Below are 22,962 nucleotides of genomic sequence, written 5' to 3'. Positions count from 1 at the left end.
ATACCAATAATAACAACAATAAGTAAGTAATAATAGTAACAATAGTGTTCACCATGAAGAATAATAAGGCTTAGGTAATTGACAATAGGGTAATATTATGTACAATATGTGTATACTAGTTGTTACTAGCTCATTCAATTTTAAAAACCAATGTACTTAACTCATGACTTTTTCAAAAATTTAAGTAGGCGTTCATCAGGTAGATATTATTTCAGTGTTCATGTTTTTTTTTTTCCTTCCTGAGGGAAGAGGACAGTTTGTCCCCGCACTTAGTCCTAAAAAGGACCTTTGCACCTCCCTTACTTTAATTTGTGCCCTCAAAGACCGAGGCTTTTGCAAAAACCAATGAGATTTAAGGGCTCCTGTTCTCTAATGTCCTTGGGGCTGAGGAGATATCCTCCCAAGTGTTCATGGTTAAGAGGATCAGAGTTTAAAGGACTGATCAGATTTAGCACATTATGAGTTTGGGTTGTTACCTCAATCAAGAAAATGTAAATACATAGATAGGTCTTTGCAACCGTATCCAGTCAAAAGTCATTGCCATCCGTTCTAAAATATTTCCAGTACTACAGTCGGCCTGATTATCCCAATGAAGAAAAGATGCATACTGGTACGTAAATAGGACTGAGAAGTCAACTTCGGTCAAAAGATGTCTACTTCCAGGTTAATATTTGAGTTTGCTAGTTTGCACAGTTGACTTTGCCTCGTTATCTCAATAAAAAAATAAGTTTGTAGATCTCGGAACTCTATTTCGGTCAAAAACCGATTAGTACTATTCTAATACATTTTCAGTGCCATAACAAGGTTTACCTTATTGCCTCGACGAAGAAAAGATGTATACATACATAGGAGAAGCCTACTTTGGTCAAAAGGTGTCTTCTTTCGGCCATTTAAATTCACTTGCTGTGCTACAGTTGAATTTGCCTTCAATATATCAATATATATATACACACACACACGTATGAAAGTAGGTCTCAGAAACCTACTTCGGTCAAAAAGTGCCTACTTCTGACTCTTGTAATCAACTTTCGATCTATGATATTTTTAGTTGATTCCATAGTTGAGTTTGTTTTGTCCCAATGAATAAAATATGCATTACATACTTAGGGCTGAGAAGCTAATTATTGTCAAAAGGCATATACTCATACTTCTGCTGAGTAAAAGTCCTTACTAAGTTCAAGCAACATTTTAAATTATTGTTTGTAAAGGTTTACATTAAAGTCTTGTTGTTTTTCAGACTGTAGTCTGGGAAAAAATAGCTTGTTGAGACATTTTAGTGTTTATTCATCTCTTTCCCTTAAAACACTGTAAAAATACTATATCATAATGTCATAGAAGCAAACCAGTTTTAAGTACCTTACGTAAAAACATTCACAGATTTGTTCGAAATCTGATGAAGTGGTGTAATCTGGAATCAAATTTAGATACTAACATTGTATTTGCCGTCTTCATTACACTACTGATCAATCACAGTTCTAAAACTTTGTAAACAAATGTTTCAGTTTCTTTGATTAACTTCAGCGGAAAGTGTCGACAGCTGTTTGATGTCAGTTAAATATTGATTATGAAACATAAATATTATCATTTTTGCAGAATTCTAAAATATTTCAGGTAACATTGCAGATCTTTTTCTTCTTTGCACTGTACTAGTAAATCTCTGCCACATATGGTTACGTGTTCTTCTTGGGTAGTTAGTACATTTAAATTTTGCGGTTTGGGTTAAAACCACAAACCAATAAAACAGCCTTTGTGCAACTCACCCTCAATTTTGATTAAAGATGATATAGGTTATATCAATCAATCAATCAATCTCTTTATTGCATTTTGACAATGGACATTGTATTGCAAAAGTCAGAAGTAAGTAAGATAAACCACAGGCTTAGACGTTCAAAACACATTCATACTTACAATTCATGCATTCACTCAAACACATTCAAACTGACTTCAGATCCAAGTTAAATTTAGATTTAGACATCCCAGCGGCTGACCATGAATTCATCGACAGAATAAAACGCCTTGGACACCAAAAGGCGTCCAAGACGAGTTTTGAATTGATGTTGATTGGCGGAAAGTTTGACACTTTCAGGGAGCTTGTTGATTAGATATATAAATGAAAAGAAATTATCATCTCACATATTTAAATCACAAAGTGACGGTGCTAAACAGAATTGATTGGCTATCTGAAACTTCATTTTGCAAGCATATATACACGTTCAAGCCAGTGTAAATTTCAACATGTTTACAGGTTGACAAAACTTGTACAAACATTTTGAAATGCTATCAGCTTAATAAATAAAACTGATTTGCTGTATCAAAATACCTACAAAACTCTATTTTTTTAAATATTGATGTCAAATTTAATACAAAGTTTAGGTGTTGTTATGTTATTATTGGTAAATATACAATTTAGTGTTGTGTTGTAGGAACCTCTGAAGAGAAATCAGACCACAGGTGGTCAATACACGCATCAACCTCATAGTCAGCAGTCAGTTGGTAAGTCTTTACGTCTTAAGTTTTTCTATTTACATTGCATCAAACATTGTTAACAAAATTAGAATCCTAAAATATTTCAATCAAAATCAACAAAATACTTAAAATTAAATATTTTTTACCTTGATTTACAAGCCATGCTATGTTTTAATGTTATACAATTTTCTTATTTCTTCTGAAGTAATTAGGGACTTTATGGAAAAAAATCCTACTGGGTTTTAAACAAATTTATACCAAATTAAATTATTTTACTGACGTTAGTTTACCTACTATTCTCACTTCAGCAATGTGTTCACATCATCAAAGTGAAAACCATCTTTATTTACAAAAACTTAGAGAATCATAACAGCCTCATTATAGATTTATAATGTCCTTCTTATTTGTTTTGGAGATGATATTCCATATGGCTATGGAAAATATGGAGAAAACCCAAAGTACACCAATTCTACGTTATGTGATTTTGCAACCAATTATCGGCGTAGACAGAGCTCAGAGTGGGCTCCAGCAAACATTTCACGTCCGGATCCTCCAGCATTTGATGTTCCTGGAGAAATCTACACCCAGCATACAGGTCTGCTGCCTGGCTACTCTGCACATGTGCCTGGAGCACTGTTCAGGTATGAGATAATATTATTTTAATTATATAACTGATTCCTGGTAGTCATTATTATACAATCTAGTTACCTAAAGTTACCTTTCAGGTACATTGTTTTCGGGAAATAGTTATTCGTAACTATAACAATCTTTATATTTTTACAGTAAAATATTTAAAACTATACTGTCTAACAGTTTAAATTAACTACTTGGGAGACTGCCAAAGTTTTTTTAGTTTAGGACTCTAGGACAGATCCTGCATTGCATCTACATCAATTCAGATTTTTGTCTGGAGCTTATCACGTTAATGCCTCAGTATAAAGGAATTTAAACTTAATTTTAAGATATGACAAGTACTTAAACTTAATATTGCAACTATGTATAAAAATTAAGAAATGTATAGAGAACCTCAACAAAATTTATGTTTAGGTTTTTATATAGTATTCAAAAAATTCCTTACTTTAAAAACATCCCTTGTAAGTTTGATATGGATAATACTATTAGATTACACCATTAAAACATAGATTCTGCTAGACCTAATTACTAATGGTAAGGTTCAAACTAATAATAGTTATTATTTATCATCAAAGCAGATGTATGCCACACTACATGTAGTGTAACTGGCTTTGCTAAAGTTGCATGCCAGATTTAAAGTCTTAGCTCATTTCATTCTATACATGTCTTGTGGATAGTCAGACAGTCAGCCATAAGAAACATCACTTTTATATTCCTAGGTTAACAGAACAGAAAATCTGCCACCTTACTGAGCGACAGACTTCAGTGATGTTCAGTCAGATCCTATGGATAAACATGCACCTTCATCCAACTCATTCTTCTTTATGTAGAAATGAAGTTTCATGCTAAATCTCTGCAGAAAGAAGTTCTGCAGATAAAATAGTTCTCAAGATATCCTGCAAATAGATAGGCTACATAAAGGCTCAGAAAAATTGTATAGAGGAATTTCCCTTTCATCAAATACAATATTGCCTAAGTAGAAGTCAAAGTCAAAATTTCTTTATTTCCAATTTTATAGAGAAATGTAGTTGTGTGAAAATGCTACATTGTAAAGAAAGGTATAATGTACAGAGTGTCCATGTTTATGTGCTATTGTTCATTCTAGTGTAAAAATTCTTCTAGCGTGTAGAACGGAATGGTTACTAACAGTGTTCAGCACAGTCTTTAGGTTCTTTTCCTTCTGTGTCATGATCTCAGCTAGGCGTAAGTTATACAGCTTGTGTCCCATGTATGACGGCTTCTTCCCATGTAGTGAGAGATGGTGTGCTGGCAAGATATAATTCTTTGTTTGAAGTTTGTTTTTGACAATTGAAGGATTGTGAAGGATGACAAATGTCCGAAAAAATCCTGTTTCCTGCAAGATATAATTGTTTGTGTAACGGGTGTTATAGTGGTGTATGTTTGCTCCTTGAGGTAGTTTATTTCTTTAAGCAAACAAGACCTCTTCCTGGATGTCTGCAACTATAGGGCTGCAACTGTCATAATACGGAGATCCATGAATCCTTCATGATACCTTCTACTCCTTCTACTCGATCAAAGAATTCACTGACTTAAAACAACAACATCAAAATTTGTAAAATTAAAAACCACTTTTGTATATTTATATAAAATATGACTTTACTACCATGACGCCATTGCATTTCTCCATGAAATTACAAATAAAAAATGATTGATTTGATTTGATTCGACCTGGGTCCCAGGCCTTTTAGGGTTCTTATTATTTTCATCTGGATTTGGATTCTTTGTAAGTTGGTAGCTGTGGTATCTACCCAAATAACAATGGCCATATCATAGATGAGATTTTAAAAGGGCATAATAAGTTGTTTTAGCTGTGTTTAAATCGCTGATATGGTGAATTCTTTTGGTAACAAAGGGGCCAGTGTTTAACTTTTAGCACAACTTATCAACATAGTGTGTCAAAGAGAGATTGTCATCAACTGTCAGTCTAAGAAAATCCGTTATATCAACTTCTTACAGAGCTTCACCTGCCAAAAGCCAGTAGTTGCTTTGTCTTGGGATTTATAAAAGGGCATAATAATTTGCTTTAGCACATGTCATGTTCAAGTAGCATTACTGGTAAGCCATATTTAGTGATTTTTATTAGCCATTCTTCTTGCTAGTTCTTTTATAGAGTTTCCAACAAGTAGAAGTGTTGTGTCATCAGCGTACATTAAAGTGGAACAGTTTAGAAATGATGTTACATACAGAATTTTGGATCTATAGGTCAATTTGTACCTGAGATATCCACCTGAAAACAGACACAGAGATGGTAGATAGACAGAAGAGGAATATAGCTAGAACCTTAGTGATAGCTAAGCAAAATATACAAAATTTCAAGTTTATAGTTCAATTTATTCTTGAGCACCACCCTGAGTTAACATTCAGCCAAACCCAATGGAGTAACAATGCCCATCATTTCTCATATAGAAATGAAGTTTCATGCCAAATTTATTGGTAAGTTTGTTCTTGAGATATAATACGGGCAGATAGACAGGAATTAAATTGTTCCAGCTCCTCAAGTGAGTTTTGTTATTGCTCAGCCAATTAATGTGATTTCTGTACAATTTAGTTACCTATTATAATATGCCATTTTACAGCATCCAGCATAAAGATATACACAACAGGTTTGGTATCCATTTTCTTGTTATTACACAATGAGTAGAACTATGGGATACCCAATAAATGTCAAGAAGTGACAAATAAAGCCTAAATTTCAAGATATTCGGGTAAAGAGATAATTCGATCGTTGCTTTAGTTATTGTGGAGGATGATGATTAAAATTTCAAGCACTCCCTTAATTTAAAAACCTCTTGCAAGCCTCTCCTGTATGCTTGGACAGAGCTTACCTCCTATTCGAAGGTGGCATGGTCCAACTATTCTCTCATGGTAGCTATATGATGAATCTCTTAAGGAGGTGGCTCAAATCCTCAACCCTTACTCATCATGAATATTGCGTGAATCCAGAAACAGGGCAGAAGACTTTTTATGTCTAAGTGCTGCAGATGTTTTATCAACTCCTTTATTACTCTTAAAATCAAAATGATATTCTTATATTAAAATATAGACATCAAAACATTTAGTTGTTCATTATTTAGGTATTATTCAGTTTACAATAACAAGGTTCCCACTCAATCTTAATCATCAAATTAACGGCTTTTTCACGGTTTTTACGGTACAAAAATATTAATTTCACAGTTGATAGTTTTTATAATCACTACAAATAAAAATAGAAAAGGATGGTGGTCTTCACACGAAGTGGCCGATTTCAGTATATAGCGCTAAAACACGTCACGAGCGCCACACAGCCTATGCTTCGGCACTTGGGAGCTGTTGCCGGTTCTCGCAACTTAACCCAGCTTGAATACAGGTGTGCTTCGTTTCTCAGACGCGGCGAAATAGTGAAACTATTTAAAAACTTTTACTTCCGGTATCTCACTAACGATGTCGACGATTTGTGCAGAAATGGACGGATGCATTTACAAAATAGGAATTGATTTTAGGTCTTGGCTACGTCAGAAGCAGCAAGGGGCGCGGTATGCGTCCAACGGGTCGTTAAATAATGAGCATGAAAGGAAATACAATTTGCCGCTTTATCATATCTGTACTCTCACTATTAATCGGCCCCGTAAGAGCGAAAATTGCGCAAGCGTAATCATGGCATCTGGCAGCGACCGGTCCTGGCGCGATTTAGAGCGGTTTCGCACAGGCCCGAAAATGCCAACGAAACGCAGAAAAAAGCTGTTGGCTGTGGCAACTATATCGCGGGACCCTTTTAGACGACCAATGCAAGTTTCGGCGTTCTATTGTGATTCAAATCCCCCTTCCTCGCCTCATTCAGTAGTAGTTTCTTGACGAAACAGCATCAAATAAGAATATTTTTTATTTGTTATAATGCTTCGCTGTTTCGTGATTTAAGGCGACGCAGAACAGACTGAAGAGTGGCAAGACAATTTAGAGTTTATTCCATTTGAGTTCTAGTGTTCTCTAACAAGTCAGTTTTACCTAATGCTCCTGCACTCAAAGCTTGGGGAAGACAGAATTTATAAAAGTTATGACCTATTGTCCTAAAAACCTTTCAACGAACAAGAATGGAATATTAACTTGTTTCTTGTTTCCACAACAAAGAATTACACTCTACTTCTATTATAAGCCGTTCAAAGTTTGAGTCGCACATTTGTAACAGTAAAAAAATGTTAATATCATAAGAACTTAAATCAAACACACCTTATTCAAGCTGATTTGAGAAGCGAGAACCCGCACGCAGCGGTCGGCCAGCTCGCGCTCTCTGGAGTAAACAGTTCTATTTAATCTGGTACACTAGTAAATTGCGCCAAGACCGATCGCTACGAGTCATCGCAATTAGGCTTGAGCGATTCTCGCTCACGTGTGAACCAGGCCTTACAACAGTCACGACGATGACGCATGTTATTAATGTAATCGTAAGTTGTAGAGATTTTCACGCTTTGTACTTTAAATTCATGGCTTATTTAAGGTTTTCTCGGTGAACGAAATTCACGGTTTATTCACGTTTTCACGGTCAGATAGGGACCCTGAATAATTTAAAGTTTAGATTTGGTTAACATCATGTAATGACAAACATTCATATTTGTTTCAGGTGCGGGAAAACGTTTACAGATGATTCAAGGGATGCTAGAAAAGCTCTCAGAGGCGATAGATTCTAACTACTCATTTATACTAATGTCACTACAATTATTAATAAATATTTTTATATAACTGGACTTATCATGAACTAAGTTATTTGATAAAACACTAAAATACATACCAGTATATTAATACTTCTTAACCTTTTCACTACCACATAATTTGCTCACAGCTGGTTCCAGTACTGCCTTTCACCACAGGCAAGCTATATAACTATCGGACCAGTTTTAAACATCTTCCAGCATTCTACTTCAAAATGCAAATGGTTATTATTTACAGTTATATTGATAGTTTTATAAAGTACAGTTGTAAACATGTGTTTTATTTTACAGCGTTTTCTGTTGATATGCTTTGTTTTATATCTTTAAATGTACACACATTCTAATTTTTTGGTTATTTAATGATGTAATACATCACACATATAAAGTTAGACTTTCTTTTGCTTTTATTGTAAATAATCTTTGTATTAGAAACAGTATTAAAATGTTCTAATTTATAACACAAAAAGTCCTGATCTTAATAATATTATTAAAAGGAAAGTGCCTTTGTTTGTTTATTTTGTTTTGACGCGTAAACTACTCAGCCTATTATACTGAAATTTTACATGGACATTCTTACGGTTCCTGGGATAGATATAGACCTATTCTTACTTCAAAAATCCCTACGGGCTACACTCCAATGGTCTTTAAAGTAGCGAAAAATCCCATCTTTGTCTCTAAAGTTGTGTAATATTAATTGAACGATCCTGTCAAATATAATCAACTGTTCTGTGCTAAACATGTTTTATTATTTTCAATTTGTTTACATTTATAGTGAGTGAGAATGTGTAAGCCATTCTTTTTACAATTTTTTAGATTTCAGCCATTAAGTGAATACTCATTACCTTACAAAATGTCCTAAAACATAAGATGGTCAGAATTTGACACCGAAAACTCCCTCTGAAGCAGCCAGCAAGAACTTTGCTAGATGAAAGTTTACAAGTATGTGTGTTTGAAATGTATCAATTCCAGCTCTAACATTTCTAAAATAATAACAATATTTTTCAGTTTAAAAGAAACAAAAGCATCGTGTAATTGTTAATGTACTTTAGCTATACATTTTTTATCTAATATTAAGTATTTGATCTAAAATACAATGTTCCTATAAAATTTATTAAAAAACTTATATAAACCTATCTTAGTTTACTTTGGACAGAAGTAGGCTTCTATAATATTTATATATATATATATATATATATATATATATATATATATATATATATATATATATATATATATTTCTTGATTGGTAAACAAGGCAAAACCATATACGGAACTAAATGTAGTAAGAACAAAGTAAATTACAATTGCCATAAATATACACTATTTGACGTATTTTCTTGATCATGGGAACAAAATACACTCAACATTGGCGTCGGAAATATAATTCACTCGAACTAGCAGTGGTCATACGATTGCAAAGCCTTCTAAATTGCGTGCAAAGAAGCGGGTGCTAGCAGTGCAGATATCAGTGAACATGTATTCTAACTTTCACTTTACATTTAAAGAATGTTATGAAACCTAAATAGTTGTCTTTTGACAAAAGTAGGCTTACCAGAGCTGTGTATGTATATATATTTTCTTGATGAGGAAAGAGGCAAAATAAACTATGGAACAAAAAATACTAACATGTGAGTAAATTACAATGACCGTAAATACACGCATTTTTACTTATTTTCTTGATCATGGGAAGAGGGCAAACTCAATAGCGGCATTGAAAATACAATTCACTCAAACCAGAAGTGCTCATACAAGAGGAAAACCTACAAAACTGCGCGCGAAGCCGCGGGTAGCTGCTAGTAGTATTATAACTGCGAAAGTGCCTTTGTTTGTTTTGCTTTCAAGCATAAACTATTCAACTGATTGTAATTTTACATAGACACTCTTAGGGCCCCTTGGATAAATATATGACTATTCTTATTTCGAAAATCATTCCGGGCTGCACCCCACTGGTTTCGAAAGAATTAAAAATTCCAACTTCTCTCAGTTGCGAAATATTAGTTCAAAGTGCCTGTTTAATTTAATCAACTGTTCTTTGTAAACAATGTTTATTATTTTAAAATTGTTTACATTTGTAGTGAGTACATATTAGCATAATTTTAACGCCGTTTTCTATTTCTGTGATTACGTAGTTACTAATCTAGCTTAGAATTAAGCGTGGCAACTAGACAAACCAATTCATTTATTCTGGATTTTACTTAACGAACTAAATTATGTATGTGTTCATATCAGGTATTGAATTGGGTTTCCTTACGCATTGTGGAACGGTATATTTACAGTAGCGGAAGGAAAAAAACGAAGGGACTGGGCATTAGCATGATTCAAACAAACCATTCCCTCCGTGACTACAATTCGAGGAAACAATTGAGCGCAGTGAATATGCAAGTGGAATAACAAATAATACATGAAACATTAAATATAATTTTTATGACAGAAAATCGTCGAGTAAACATTGCAACCATTTCTCACTGATGATGTATACGATACTCCTTAGGTATATGAATGCTGATATAATTCCTGGACTAGACCGAGGAAACAGTGTGATATAACGAACATAGATAGGAAAGCAAGAAAATGAACTTGACTGTATTACTCATGTATTACAACTGTCAAAATTTAATATTATTGATGTTATTTTAGTTTTTAATTTTCAATAACAACATATATATCCATACAATTTAGAAAACTGCACTGTTTTTAAAATCCAACCTCATTACAAGATTACATGAAGGGTTTTGTTTCAACTAGAAAACTACTCGCTCTGGCGAGTTGCAAAAACCGTTTATTCAGACAAGAGTGTAGAGAGGCCTCTTCGTGAACCAAATAGTCTTATGTACTCTGCTGCTAAAAGGCAGAAGTTTTCGTTGGGTGCATGCAGGATCAGTTTTCTCCACATCCAGGAGTGATTGACCACCAACACTTCAAGAGAGTTGAGGCATTCCTAGAAGCTACCTCCACTGTGAATTGAGGACAATGACCTCTCCCCCCTCCCATTACCGAGGAAGAAATCTTCAAAGGCCTCTCAAAGTTTCGACCTATAAAAGCACCCGGTCTGAACAACATCAGATCACCGGCTTTTCGACGACTCCAAGTTTGGAGTATATTTTTGAATCATGACCTTATTTATTCGTTGTTTGCAGCTCCAACAATTCCCTGCTCCTTGGAAGACGGCGAAGGTGATCCTCATACCCTGGAGAGTTGTCATCCGATGCCTCTCCTACCAACTCTCTCCAAGGTTCTGGAGGAACCATGGCTCAAGAAGTGGAGAGCTTTATTTTCATTGCCATTCAAAAAATGACATTGTGGGTTCTTGAGTTCTTTATTACTATTTACAGGTAGAGAAGTGAATCTCTTTCGACGCCTAGTAGCATCGGTAACCCTTGATAACTGAAATAAGAAATACAAAAATTGGAATAAAACCTTGCTAAATATTTTGTAAACATAGCAACTATTGTCGTTTCTTATCTCATTGTTCTTAGGTTTTTATGGTTGGACATTATTTAATTTATTCTTTAAAAGTCAATTGATGGTTTTGACATTTCTTCAGAAAAAGTTGAATTAAATCTGCTTGTACGAAATTTATTTTTTAAGCAGGTGTAAGGTAAGCCCCAATGTAACTGAGTAGAGATTATAATTATAATCAACAGAAAGGCTAAATTTTTTTCAGGATTACATTGCACTAAGGCTTTGTTAGCCAGAATAGATCTAATTCATTTATTTAAAATCCTTTTGTTAAATCTCGTCAGGACGAAACTAGTAGTGAACTGGAACAAGAATTAATATTAACAGTGCTGAAATTCAATTTAGAATCTGATGTGCATTACATACTGCTAAGGTGGTAGATTTATTCAAACCAGTATACCACCATATATTTTATTCTCTTTACAACTATTGTTTTGGCGCTGGAAGTTTTTTAGTGTTTTAAAGTCAACATAGCTACTAATAGCAGAGTATGAATTGATTTTGTAAATTTTTACAGCTTTCAAATTGGAGCTTAAGTAATTTAACCTGACAAATTCCATACGTAGGAAAGTCTGCAGAAGCAGGGATAAATCTAGACGATGCGATATTTCGGACAATATTTACGCCAATAATAATATGATTAAACTGATTGAAAAGTTGAAAAAGTGTATGGTAAAACACTTCTAGATTAGAGAAACGTTTCGTTATTTTCCTTATTATATGTAAAGTTGTATGTTATTGTGATTTAAATTTCCCTTTTAATTCCTCTAAACAGATTTTTCATTAACGTTAAATTATGTAAAATGCTGAAGTTGGAGCTTGTATTGGCTACTGTTAACTTAATTACATTTAAAACAAATAAACCAATACTTAAAACTTTTATTTTTGTGAGGCCTTTCGATGGCAAGGCCATCTATGATAAGTCAAAAACAACAAACAATTAAAGGCACAAACACAAATTGGATTAGCACTACATGGACAAATCTATCAAAAGATGTACAACAATCATTCAAAAACATACAAACAAAAATGTCACTTTTCAAACAACAACTTGAAGGATAAATTGAAAAATCCATAAGATGATGAGAAATTATTAATAAATCAGGCATATACCAATTCAAATGTGATGGCTGCAACAAAAATACGAGTACATTGGATAGACAAGACGAAAAATTCATACAAGATAATATAAAGAACATTGCTCTCACATTAAATTCAACAGAAAAAAATCGACCGTTGCACACCACTGTATAAATACTGGACACACTATATCAAAGGAAACCCCTAAAACTATTAAAACACGTTAACACACCTAGATATTTAAATTCATGGGAGTCATTTTACATAAGTCAAACAAACACAGAAGATTTATTAATTAATCAAGAAGATGGACCAAACCAATTCAATATTACTTTCACGAAGGTTACAAAAATAACATTTAAAATTTATATAGAATAATTCCAGTAATGATTTAATTTTATTTACACCCTACGTCACACAGGACAAATTAATATTAAAATCACATATGTTGAACTATATTAAAACCAATTTACTTGTTGTACCTATATATTTTTGTTATGTGTCTAACGAAGATAGCCACATGTTATATCTAAAGGCCTCACAAAAATAAAAGTTTTAAGTAGCGATATTGGTTTATGTGTTAAAAAAAAAAACTTAGTTTATATACGGGTTTGTTTACGTTTCGCTAAAGCTGTCATTCTACTTTTAAAGCTTGTGGAAAACATAAACATGCGTGACGTTCCGTAACGCGAAACGAAACTTTTTCCCGTGCCAAACACATCCATAGCCCCCCCCCCCCCCCAAAGAGGTAAACGCACTAAAATAAAGTGTTCAAGTGGACTTTAATAATATACTTGTCTGAATTTGGTAAAAAGTACATTACTTCAGTAATTATCCCAAAAATGAAGTTATCTGTAGAAACATTCATATAGCAATTAATTAATACGTGAACCGTTTTATCTCCGTAACACAATTGACTAGATACATTTCTTTAAAGACACCAAATACCGAATTTTATGTTCGCTTTAATGTTTTACCTGAAAATATTTGGTAACTAGTACGTAACTTTATTAAATAATTAACAATTAATAATTCTTAAACTAGGGAGATTAACAACAGAAAACTTTTGTAGTTAATTTACTATATTTGAAGTGTTTTATTTCCATTACCCAATTGACTATGAGTTTGTTTATAGAGGCACTAGAATAAATAATTTTAGGTCTACTCTAGAGATATACTTGACAAAACTTTGTAAGTACGTTCCTTCAGTGATTATCAAAAAAAAAAAAAAAAAAAACGAGAAAATCAACAGATAATATACATATAGTAATATATTAATACGTGAACCGCTATGTCCCCATACCCGTATTCTCTATGAACTTTAAAACCCGCTAAATAAGGTATATAAGTGTATTTTAATAATATATTAGTTAAAATTAAGTAACAGGGTCGTTACATCAGTAATTACCAGAATTCTCAAAAACAATGATCAATTATTTAACTTAGGGGCTATTCAACTGATATAGTTAAACTATATTTGAACAAAATGTATCACAATTAATTTATTATTATTATATTTTTTGCACTTTAATTTTTACAAGAATAATTAGAACTATATTTTAAAATCAAATAGCTCGTTTTTATTGCTTCCTAGATGTTTGAAGTAATCTCGGCCATATCTGTCCCAAATCGATTAGGAAATTTAAATATATCTGTTTCTTGTTCTAATGCATATCAATCCATTATAAGTTTTCTTTACATTTCATTCTCTCCTCCATGGTTCTACCCTCCAGTGCCATTGTAATTATATGTAGCAAAGCAATGAGAGTTGTGGGCCTGGAAGTTGGGTTTGGTGGTTTCTGATTTCAGTGATTTGGTCATTTTGTGATCTAACTACTACATCTGAGTCAGTGTTCTGACTGCGTTTTGGTGTTTATAAATTTGTATAGTTGTACAAATAAGTGGGCAGTGTAGTATATGTGAAATTTTCATAAATTATAGTCCAGTTATAAAGAAACTTAGTAAAAATGTCCTTTTCAGACAGTACGCTTTAAAAATGAAGTAAAACAAGTGAAGTTTTTGTCAAAATACTTATCTTCCAACATGTTTGTGTAGTGGTGTTGATGAGAATTGGTAATCTGAACTAGTTAGGCCTGCTCCGAACCACTCGATAAAATGGATTGTGATAATGAGATTGATGGTAAGTTGCATGAAACTATTATTCACTTAGGTTGAAGATTTTATAAATATCTGTTAAGTAATTTTGTGATTTGACTACTGAGAGGTTAAATTTAATTTATAAATCTAAGGATAATTAAATTCAAATCCAAATTATGTAGGGTGGCTTTCTAGAAACACTTGCATTGGAACAATCTACAATAATAATCCGCTAGTAGGTCTCGCAATTCACATTAGGGTACCAGCAAGATTAAACGCCGGGGCGGCAAATCACGAATTTGACGTTACCAACGTATTCTGCTCACCCTCCTGAACAAAAAATATATATAGTACTAGGGGGTGCAAATGACAAATAACATGATTTTAGGGGGTATATTGATAAGTGGTAAAGTTTCTAATGTTTTAATGTTCAGTTTGTGTGCTGTGTCTGGATAATCTGTTTACTTGAATATTATCTGCGGCCGGGACTGATAGCAGCCTGATAGCATACCTGTTATCTGAGTTGTCCGGGGCATAGGTCAGTTCTACACAAGATATCGTGTTCAGTAGGTCGGATTGAGTGAGTGAGTTTACAATGATGAATCAACCATCCACTAGTTCAACCAACCCTAGTGAATTGTGTGTGTCGGAGTGTTTCGTAGGGCACGTAAAGAGCTTACGTTTTAACCGAAACGAAATTATCTCTTTTTTAATAGAACAGGGCATTTTTAAAAATGAGTGTATTTGTTCGTCGTGCGGTCGAGTGGTGTTTTTAAACCGGGAGACTGTGTCGTTTCGTTGTAATAGACCACTTTTTTGTTGCTGCTGTTTAGCTATATCCGCCAACACACTAATGGTAAGTGTTCTCTGTTAATATCCATCTATATATTTGAGTTTTTCATGATTTATTTAGTTTTTAAACTTTACATAATTGCCTTTGCATTACATTTCAATTTATATTTTTGATCAGCCCCTCTAGAATTTTATATTTTACTGATAGGTACTATCTCGAGGGATGTTTTTCTTTTATTGACATCAGCGCGGGCTTCGGCAGCACCTTCGGTGGCCGGAGGCACTCGTAATTAATTTTTTTCTCGAAATTAAGAAAAACATTATTAATTTTGATCAAAATTCTGCTCATTTCTGTAATTTCTCATTTACGTTTGCAAAGATGGCGGCGCAACCGATGACGTCATCACGAGGTTCAATCATTGGCCACAAAAGGTCACGTGACGCTAGACGTGGATGTAGAACATGGAGATATTACTGGAAAGTTATTTAATTTTTTATTTTCTAGAACTTCGTTATTTCTCATTTCCACCCCATCAAACCTTATACTTTTTTTTATATAGGACGATTCCAATAAGTTAAGAACGCAAAACTCGTATTTTTCCGCCCCGGCGGTTAATATGATAATTACCCACATTAGGCATATTGAATTATTTTAAGCCTAAACATAGGATAATTATTTAATGCCCAAATGAAGTCGGTATATTGCTAGGCCAAGGTTTAGATTGAGTATGATAAGCGGACCCAGTTTTTTTATAAAAAATGTCAAAACTATATTTAATTATTATACTCATTGATATAATCAACGAAGAGGAGACTTTAATAAGCAGCCTACACTCGTTATTTGATCGTCATTATTGAACGATTCGGTATATTGCCCATCTTCGATATTATATAATAATCCCACAAGAAAAATTAGAAAGTGTGTGTTACATCAACAACATGAATAACACATTACAACAACAAAATAATGCAACAATAGCATTAAAAATAAGAAAACCAAATTTAACCTGGACCACATGTTAGAGATCCTTTACAATACTTAACTTACAGCTTGCCTGGATAGCTGTGAACAACCGCTTTTGTGAAATAGAGGAAAGGGTTCTTAGCCGACAGATGCACTTCTCTGCGATACAAACAATTACAAAGATAGTCTGCTAGACAGTCTGCAGGTATTCCATTCCTCAACCTCTATGACCGCTCGCTAGACAGTCTGCAGGTATTCCATTCCTCAACCTCTAAGAATTTCACTCTTATATTCTTCGCCATTTTTTAAATCTAGAAATCCCGGTAAATTGTAAACGGTTAACCTGACAAAATACGAGTTTGGCATTATTAACCTGTTGCTAAAATTGTCCTCCTGAACAAAACAATATAAGGTTTCAATGGGTGGAAATAACAAATAACGAAGGTATAGAACTACTATAAAAGTGGTACTACTTTTCTCGTACAGAGTAATATTTCATTGTTCTGCGGGTCTTGTTATGATCTGACGTCAATCTATTTTTGGTTGCTACTGACATGAGCCAGTAAACCATATTTTGAATCGTCAAATAACAATAATAATCAGGGAAACTTGACCCTAATAAAAGATGTTTTTTTGTAAATTAGAACTAAGAATAATAGTTCATATCAGCCTAACACAAGTGCCTCTAGCCATCAGCATGGGCTACTGGAGCACATTCGGTATGTGCCCTGCACTGAGGGCGACATAAAAAAAAACCTCCCTCAAGGTAGTACCAGTATCAGTAAAATGTAAAATTCTAAATGGTCTGATCACGAATGCCTTCAGCTGTTACTGCTTTATACAGAACGCAACTTGAACAAACACGAATCTTAAATTCACCTAACCTACTACCTTGCAAGAAAAGTAGTTACTCTTTTATGTTCTAAAATTCATTACCTGTCATTTTAATACCCTAAAATCTTATTGTTTTGTCCAGAAGGACAATTAATAGCAATAGGTTATTCACATGAATCTCGTTTTTGGTGGGGTAAAAATAAAATTGAAAATAATGCATCCAAATTGAATCAAACTTTCAACAAACAATAAATCGTGTAAAAAACACACATAAGCTTGTTTAATATGTAAATAAACAAAACTAACGTAACTATAAATTCATATGTACGTGCTATGGACTTACATACCATGTGGTAACTTCCAATCGTATAGAAATAGCTTTTCTTGATTTAAAAACACACGATTACACAATGAACGTATAATATCACTTGGGGAAAAAACAATTAAAAAGGAATTAATTAATTTCTTAGTAGGTATAGTATTTTAACTGCTTAAGTTAGTCAGCAATCAAACATGTACAAATTTTTCAAAACTAATTAAATGTATTAGAGTTAATGAGCTGCAATTGAGTAGTACGAGTAGACGCCATTCTTGTATAGACTGAACGGACCGGTAGATGGTGCATAACTAAACTGTTCTGATCACAAAACTCTCGGATAAACTATCGGGAGCAGATAACTCCGAAAATCATAGATAATACACAAGTCATAGATGCAAATACACAAATATAACCACAAATGTAATTTACATTTCAATTATTAAAAAGCAAAGTTATTTATGATTTCCACCCCCTAAAACCATATATATTTTTGTTCAGGAGGATGAGCAGAATAGGTTAATAACGTGAAACTCGTGATTTGCTATATTGGTTGTTAACGCCATAGATGCCAAAGCCCTAAATGCATAGATGTAGATATGGTATGGACATAAACTTAGGTCATAATTTGAGTAAGGGCCAAGGGGTATCAATGAAGTTAACGGCTTAAGATTACCAATCTTAATTTCAACGTTATTAATGTATTCTGTTAATCCTTTTGAGTAGAAATATATGATGGTACTTCGGTATTATCTGGAGGCCACTAGTTTTGGAATAGTTTTCTCACTGAGGACCTAAAAAACTACATTATTAGAAAGAATAGACTGTGTTTAACTTACTGTGAAAATTAAATGCATAACAGAAAATAAGACTGTTAGAGAAGTAACCATACTCCAAGAAATATATATATATAAATATGGTATATACTTTCTGTTCGTGCGATATGGATCAACCTAATATATTATTCTTAGTGTAGATATTACTTTGTTCATTCTATTTTACATAACACATAGTGTGTTGCGGTTGAGGTAAATTTTATTTTGACATAGATTTTGTACGTTCAATAGTTCAGCTTTTGGGTAAAAATCCATTGTGTGAAATAATTGATAATATTAAAAATGTTGTACATTGGCACCATTTTATTTAAAATTCTTTGTTTTTACGTCATTGTGTAATGATTTATTTTAAATGCTTGAATTTTACAACCACTTTATGCAATAATAATATATTTAAAATCAACTGACATAAATAATGCATAAAAATCAAATTACAACCTCTGGTTCAAACCCCTGCGGAATAAATATATCAGATGTTATGTCTGTATTACATGAACTTAGGTGTAATAAGGTAGTAAATAAAGTAAAAGAACCAGTAATACACAATTTAAATGTTAAGTCCTTATTGCACGAATATAAGTTAAATAAAACAGCAAGTTTAGTAATAGAATGCCAAAAATAATATTTTAGGAGTTAGGTCCGTATCACACAATCATAGATTTAGTATGATATTAAATAAAGTAAAAGAATACTACAAAAAATATTTTATACATTACGTCCGTATTGCATGAAAATTTTTTAGTCACTCACTAGCAATAATTAAGGTTGATATCAGCACACCTTGAGTCTAAATACTGTGATCATAAATTGAAGACTGACCTCTCGTTCCTCTGCTGGTTAGTCAATCAGACGATTTTGCGCTGGAGAGCATGCGCAAGTGATGGTGCATACTGCAACATGCCGTTAAGCGCTGAACATGCCTTGGCCCGATAGATGAAGTGAACATGTTATGTCTTGATCATGTCTATTATTGTCGATGAGAAAACCAATCCTTCAATAAGGTTTGAATTGACGGTTAAAAATTATTAAAAAAATACACTGCGCTTTTTCAGTACCTCACAAGCTACCTACTCCTATTTGACAAATCTATCAAACCAGATATTGATAAAGAATCTGAAAAAGATTACTTTAACGTGTTCCAGGAAATTTGTCCTGGAAAGCCGCAAGGACTCTTGTAAAAACCTACACCGATAAATAAAACTACTGTTAGAGCTTTTATCAAACATATTTTTGTACAATAAAAATTGTATTTGTCATTATAAACAAACCTATTCATTATGGTATACTAATAACACTGAAGAAGTTAATAGCCTACCTTGCCCCCAAAAAATATTTACTTTTTATGAAGGTTTTGTTTTATAAATTGTATATGTCATTGTATTTTTGTAGAATATTGTTAAATTATCAAGCTCATAAAATATGACTACTTATTTATTAGTTAAATGGTAACGATAAAAATTGAAGAATTTCTAGTTTATTTTAAACATTGCTAATGTTGAACCAATTGGGTCCGGCAAAACTAGTTATGCCAAACCAATTGGGGGTCATCATGACAGCTAATGTGTTAACCATTGTAAAATAAGGAGTATAGATTTGCAAACATTTTTATTTATTGCAACTTCATTGCCTTTATTTAAAAAGTAAAGATTCTTGTATCAATATTTAATAATTGAGCAAAATACATTTTAAATTGTTAATTCCTCAGTCATTGACACCTTTTACAAGAAATTAGAATAATCCTGTCGGTTATTTATTCACACTGAAAAGGTTGACCGAAATACTATTCCAAACAAACTATTCTGTTCTGCTATTCAAACGTAAAATTCTTGAAAATGTACAAATTTTTACTTAATCTCATTGAGCCTTACAAACTCACTGTGTACTTCACTGTAGCCGTGTGTGTTATAGCTGTCATAATTAAATAATAGTACAAACTGTAAGCAATATATAGCGTATTCTTTCATATAAAAATAGTATTAGTTATTTTTCTATTTTTTTCAGGTAATTATGAAGATGAAGAAACTAAAACTGTAAGTCATGGCTCCAAGAAAAGCAATATATTACCCTTATGGGGCAATGAAAGAACAATGAACCTGAATGCTCTTATTTTGACAAATATTCAGTCTTCACATTATTTCAAAGGTATGATATATTGGTGAGGTGTTTACTCTTGTAATAAAACTGCATGGACTTGACCACAAATTAATTTAAAGCATAGTAATAGTAATTAGTATATTTAGTGAAATGCAGACAAGCCCAACAGGGCTTTTGCAGTTATGAATAAAATGATTTGTAATTGTTGTTATTTCAAAGAATAAATAAAGAAAATTTCAGTTTACTGTACACTAAATTTCTATTCTATATTTACCCCCTCAAAGAGTAATGTGAAAAGTTTTAGACTGAAATAATTGTTAGCATGTGGCATGGTTTGAACTAACATTACTTTCATTAAAATGCAATTTAACTTATTAAATTCAAAACATCCTTTAATAACATGTTCATTGAGAACAGAAATGGTGTCAATTATACATAGTCATAATTCAAATCACATGGAGATACAAATTATACATTTGTAAATGAGTCAGTGAAATGTTTTAACAGATAAAGCGTTCTTTGGAATCGTTTTTAGTCATGTTGAAGGAACTCGTTGATGGAGTAAAATGGACGTTTCGGCCCAACCAGCTGTGAAGTCTTGATTTCAGCTTGCTTCCACTTCCTGTTCTTATGTCCCTTGGTAGACGGTTGAAGAATTTAGCACCTTTATATGTGGTTTTTTTCTCATATTGAGTGAGGCGATGTGCTGGGAGGTTGTAGAGGTTTGGCATTAACGTGTGCAGTAGGTGTGTAGATCCGATCCTCTCAAGAGATCTTCTCCATCCACGTACATCACAACTTCTTTTGATGTAGAGTCCAACAATCGTTAAGATATTTAATGATTTAAATGCTTCCCTGCAGCTGTCAAGTCGTTGCAGTCCGGCTAAAGTTTCTGACTGCCTTTTTTTGAATGACCAGGATTTTCTCGATATTTTCTGCAGAAGCTGCACCCCAGACGGCAAGGCCATACCTTAAGTGTGTTTCGAAGAGTGCAAAATATGCAGTTCTTGCTGTTGCTAGGTCACTAATGGCCTTAATTTGTTTTAATTGCATAGACACTAGTGTTTAATTTTTTACAAAGATTTTCTATGTGTGGGGGTCCAGCATAACATGTTGTCTAGAGTTATGCCTAGAAATTTTCACTTGGCTTTCCAAGGTGACGCCTGGTATCTGTGGTACATCTTCGTTTCGGTGCCCAAATCCAACTTGGTTAGTTTTTTGTAGGGTTGACGACCAGGTCATTGTTATGGCAGTACTGATAGGCCATGTTAAGAGCTATGTATGCGGTAACGGCTAATTTATCAGTTGTTTTGTCATTTAGTAACAGTGTCGTATCATCCGCATACATGATGGTAAAACAGTGGTCCTGAAGAAGTTGGGGCATGTCATTAGTGAATAAAACGAAGAGGACTGGGGCCCAGCACAGAGCCTTGAGGTACGCCACGGGTTACTGGCAATGTATTTGATTGCACATGTTTGGTAATGCCATTTTCTGTGTGCTTGAGCTCCACCAGTTGGTGTTGTCCAGTTAGGTAGCTTTTGAACCAGTCTTTGGCTTTCCCTGATATGCCTAAGGCTTCCAGTTTTGTTATAATGAGGGTCATGGCTCAAGCAGTCGAATGCCTTTGAAAAATCTAAAAAAAGTGCAGTAGAAAGTTTTTTGCTGTTCGACGAGGTCGTCAATAACAGATTCTATGAGTTAATCATGGCTGTTGTTGTTGACTTGCCCTTAATAAAGCCATGCTGTGCGTTTGTGAGGAGACAGTTTTCGTTGCAGTATGTCAGGAGTCTTTTAAGGACTATTCTTTCACATAGCTTTGAAAATGTTGATATTAGGGAGATCGGTCGATAGTTGCCTAGCAGTGGCTGGGCAGCCCTTTTTGTGTTTTGGATACACCTTGGAGATTTTCATTCCTGATGGAAAATAGTCCTTGAATCAAAACGATTTATTGAATATAACTACCAGTGGTGTGCTAAGTTCATTGATACAGTGCTTTAAAAGTTTTGGTGATATTTCATCATTGCCGGAAGAACTTTTTGGTTTGAGATGTTTTACTATTTCTTTAATTTCTTCTTGGTCAGTAGTGTGAGGCAGGGTTGAGAATGTGTGATTTAATGTTTTTTTGTGAATGGGCTATTGCATTTGATCTCTTTTTATTACTTTTTAAGGTTTCCTCCGCGATGCTGGTGAAGAATTTGTTTAGGTGGTCTGCAATTTTTCCTGCATCTCGGACTATTTCACCTTCTATTTGGAGATTTATTTCATGTGACTGTTTTTTCTTGACTCTTACATTGTTTATAACATCCCAAACAGCCTTGGACTTGTTGTCAGAATCATTAATGTAATTTTTAGATGCCTCCTTCTTAATGACTTAAGCCTCAAGTCATATGTTTTTTTTCACTTCAGCGGCTTGTCTCTCTTGTCGTTAGGGTCTCCTGTTACTTCATAATGATTTAGAGCTTTTAGGTAACTGTTTTTTAGTTTTAAAGCATCTGCATCTGCGAAGTGTTTTGGTTTAAGTCTGTTTTTTTTTGCCTTTCTTTATTTTAGGGCAGGCCGTGTTGAAGGATAGGGACAGTTTTAGCGCTAAAAATATTATATGCTTCTTCTGCTGTCGGGGCATAGATGACAGGTTGCCAGTCCTCTTCTTGAAGTAAAGCTTTCAACGTGTCAAGATTTCGTCGTTT

The 22,962-nt window shown here is 33.6% G+C and overlaps 2 protein-coding genes across 4 annotated transcripts in view; both read left to right on the top strand.

Annotated features, from left to right (window-relative positions):
- The window catches only part of LOC124359493 (UPF0605 protein CG18335), a 39,239-nt gene extending 31,401 nt beyond the window's left edge, over positions 1-7,838 (top strand). For both annotated transcript variants that reach the window (XM_046812264.1, XM_046812263.1), the window contains exons 13-15: positions 2,424-2,493; positions 2,882-3,107; positions 7,715-7,838. In XM_046812264.1, coding sequence (XP_046668220.1) covers positions 2,424-2,493; positions 2,882-3,107; positions 7,715-7,781 — 363 coding nt within the window. In that variant the 3' untranslated portion in view covers positions 7,782-7,838. The remainder of the gene's footprint in view (positions 1-2,423; positions 2,494-2,881; positions 3,108-7,714) is intronic.
- A 6,297-nt stretch (positions 7,839-14,135) lies between these two features.
- Positions 14,136-22,962, top strand: part of LOC124359492 (pre-mRNA-splicing factor 38B) — a 49,710-nt gene continuing 40,883 nt past the window's right edge. Inside the window, exons 1-2 of one of the 2 annotated variants that reach the window (XM_046812261.1) lie at positions 14,136-14,481; positions 20,182-20,322. In XM_046812261.1, coding sequence (XP_046668217.1) covers positions 14,457-14,481; positions 20,182-20,322 — 166 coding nt within the window. In that variant the 5' untranslated portion in view covers positions 14,136-14,456. The remainder of the gene's footprint in view (positions 14,482-20,181; positions 20,323-22,962) is intronic. The other variant, XM_046812260.1, reaches the window with a different exon arrangement.

This window comes from Homalodisca vitripennis, chromosome 4 (genome assembly GCF_021130785.1).
Source record: "Homalodisca vitripennis isolate AUS2020 chromosome 4, UT_GWSS_2.1, whole genome shotgun sequence".
In the NCBI taxonomy this organism is placed as follows: Eukaryota; Metazoa; Arthropoda; class Insecta; order Hemiptera; family Cicadellidae; genus Homalodisca; species Homalodisca vitripennis.
The sequence above is the reverse complement of the archived record's forward strand: the minus strand, read 5'-3'. Positions and strand labels throughout refer to the sequence as shown.